This window comes from Onychostruthus taczanowskii, unplaced genomic scaffold (genome assembly GCF_017590055.1).
Source record: "Onychostruthus taczanowskii isolate IOZ18803 unplaced genomic scaffold, ASM1759005v1 scaffold430, whole genome shotgun sequence".
Lineage (NCBI taxonomy): Eukaryota > Metazoa > Chordata > Aves > Passeriformes > Passeridae > Onychostruthus > Onychostruthus taczanowskii.
In genome coordinates, this window is record NW_024501793.1 from 20,867 (window position 1) to 23,976 (window position 3,110).

General features: G+C 64.2%; 1 protein-coding gene across 1 annotated transcript in view; it reads left to right on the forward strand.

The window, feature by feature from the left end:
• The window catches only part of PMEL (premelanosome protein), a 15,602-nt gene extending 13,601 nt beyond the window's left edge, over positions 1 to 2,001 (forward strand). Inside the window, exons 10-12 of the mRNA XM_041414044.1 lie at positions 298 to 500; positions 1,231 to 1,318; positions 1,743 to 2,001. Coding sequence (XP_041269978.1) covers positions 298 to 500; positions 1,231 to 1,318; positions 1,743 to 1,905 — 454 coding nt within the window. The 3' untranslated portion in view covers positions 1,906 to 2,001. The remainder of the gene's footprint in view (positions 1 to 297; positions 501 to 1,230; positions 1,319 to 1,742) is intronic.
• Positions 2,002 to 3,110: the final 1,109 nt, after the last annotated feature.

Consider the following 3,110-nt stretch of genomic DNA (forward strand, 5'->3'; position numbering starts at 1 on the left):
CCGCCACCCAGCTGCACGCCGTGCGTGAGTCCGGGGCTCCGGGGGGGGTCCCGGGGGGGGTCCCGAGGGTCCAGCCGGGGCTGCCCGACCCTGCTGACCCCCCCCACCGGCCCCCCGCAGAGGGCATCGAGAGCGTGGCCATCGTGCAGGTGGTGCCCGAGGGCGGCGGCAGCAGCGTGGAGCTGACGGTGACGTGCGAGGGCGGGTGAGTGGCGACAGCGGCGACAGCGGCGACAGCGGCGACAGCGGCGGGGACGGCGGCGCGGGGTCCCCGGCGCTGACGGGCCGTGCCCGCAGGGTGCCCGAGGAGGTGTGCACGGTGGTGGCGGACGCCGAGTGTCGCACGGCGGAGGCGGAGTCGTGCTCGGCGGTGTCGCCGTCGCCCGGCTGCGAGCTCGTGCTGCGCCAGGACTTCAACCGCTCCGGCCTCTTCTGCCTCAACGTGTCCCTGGCCAACGGCAACGGGCTGGCCGTGGCCACCACCCGAGTGGCCGTGGGAGGTGCGACACGGGGACAGGGTCACGGGGATGTCCCCAGTGTCCCCTGGGTGGGGCTGGGCGGTTCCCGCTCCGGGGAGGTGACAGGGACAGGGTCTGGGACTGGGGATGTCCCTTGGGTGGGGCTGGGCTGTTCCTGCCCCGGGGAGGTGACAGGGACACTGGGACAGGGTCCCGGGGATGTCCTCAATGTCCCCTGGGTGAGGCTGGGCGGTTCCTGCTCTGAGGAGGTGACAGGGACAGGGGGACAGAGGCTGGGGATGTCCTCAATGTCCCTTGGGTGGGGCTGGGCTGTTCCTGCTCCGGGGAGGTGACAGGGACACGGGGACAGGGTCCCGGGGATGTCCCCAATGTCCCCTGGGTGGGGCTGGGTGGTTCCTGCTCCGGGGAGGTGACAGGGACACGGGGACAGGGTCTGGGGATGTCCCCAATGTCCCCTGGGTGGGGCTGGGCGGTTCCTGCTCTGAGGAGGTGACAGGGACAGGGGGACAGGGTCTGGGGATGTCTTCAATGTCCCCTGGGTGGTTCCTGCTCTGAGGAGGTGACAGGGACAGGGTCTGGGACTGGGGATGTCCCCAATGTCCCCTGGGTGGGGCTGGGCGGTTCCTGCCCCAGAGGAGGTGGCACCTGGCCGTGGCCACCACCCGCGTGGCCGTGGGAGGTGCGACACGGGGACAGGTCCCGGGGATGTCCCCAGTGTCCCCTGGTGGCACTGAGCTGTCGCTGTCCCCAGGAGCCGCCCCGGCCACCGGGCGCACCACGCTGTTCGTGGGACTCGTGCTGGTGGCGGCCGCCCTGGGCACGGCCGCGTACACCTACAGGTGACAGTGGGGACACTGGGGACAGGGGGATTCACAGCAGCAGGGAGAGAAAAAGGGGAAAGAAAGGGGAAAAGAGGGAAAAGAAGGAGGGAAAATGGGGAATAAAAATGGAAAAAGGAGGGGGAAATGGGGGGGACAGTAGGGACATCAGGGACATTCTCTATGGGGTGTGTGACACCCTGGGGTTGGGGACACCGTGGCGTTGGGGACATCAGGGACACCTCAAAGGGTGCAGGTGACACCGTGGGGCTGGGGACACTCCTGTGGGGCTGGGGACACTCTGTGGGGTGGAGGTGACACCGTGGGGAGGAGGTGACATCGTGGGGTTGGGGACATTCTCTGTGGGGTTGGGGACACTGGGGACACCCCCCAGCCAGGAGGTGACACCGTGTCCCCCCCCGTGTCCCCCCCGTGTCCCCCCCAGACGAGTCAAGTACACGGCGCTGTCCCCCGCGCTGTCCCCGGCGCTGTCCCCACCCCGGCCCTGGCTGTCCCCAAATGTCACCGTGCGGCGGCTGCTGCAGCGCGCCCTGGGGGGGGTCCCGAGCGGCGAGAGCAGCCCCCTCCTCCGGGCCCGCTCCGTCTAGGGACCCCCGCCCCAAAACCTGCCCCCCAAAGCCCCCCCGGACCCCGCGGGGGGGGTTGGGGACACGCGTGGTGGCCTTGGTGGCACCGGGATTAAAGCTGCCTCTGAGGGGATCCAGGGTGATTTGGGGGGATTTTGGGAAATTTTGGGGGTCTGGGGGTGTCCTGAGTGGATTTTGGGGGGTCCCGGGGGGTCCCCTCCCCCAGGGCCCCTCTGTGCAGAAAGCCCCGCCCCAAATTGGTGACCACGCCCCCTAATTTACATATTAATTAAAGATCTCTTCAACCAACTCTTCCAATGTCCATATTTATTAAAGACCACGCCCCTTTCTGCGGCCACGCCCACACACTCCATATAAACAGATTGCCACGCCCCCTATTTTACATATTAATTAAGGTTAATTTCAGCTTTTCGTCCCCTCCCCTCAATTTCCGCAGCAGTGGCCACACCCCTTAATTTCCATATTAAAGAAAGATAATCTCTGCCATTTGACCACGCCCACTAGTCTGGATATCATCAAGTGACCACGCCCTCTAGTTTGCATATTAATTAATGGTCACCTCCTCATTTTGGCCATGCCCTCTAATTTCCATATCCACCAAGGGCCACGCCCCCTCAACGATCACACACTTTACATTCTAATGAATGACCACGCCCCTTAATTTACATATTATTTAGCTATAGGATGTGGCCACGCCCCCTGATTTGCATATGAATAAATTACTACGCTCTTTAATTACCCTATGAATTAAGCCCGTTTCCGCTGTTAGCCCCGCCCTCTAATTTCCATACCCACCAATGGCCACGCCCCCTCAACGACTATTGGCCACATTTCTAATTTAAATACTCGACCACGCCCCCTAATTTCAATGTAGTTTTCTCGTCACCTATGACCACGCCCATTTATTTGCATATAAATAATTGCCCACGCAACTTAATTACCACAGAAAGATCCCTTTCGCTCTTAGCCCCGCCCCTAATTTCCATATGCGGTCTGTGGCCACGCCCCGTTTTGGCCACGCCCCCGATGCCGCCGCGCGCGCCGCCGCCTTTGCGTCACTTCCGGGGCGGCCCCGCGGCGCGCGCGCAAAGATGGCGACGCCCTATGTGACGGACGAGACCGGTGAGCGCGGGGGGGCCCCGCGGGCTGGGGGGGCTCCGGGACCCCCCCGGGGCTGCCCCGGGACCCCCGGGACCCCCCCCAAA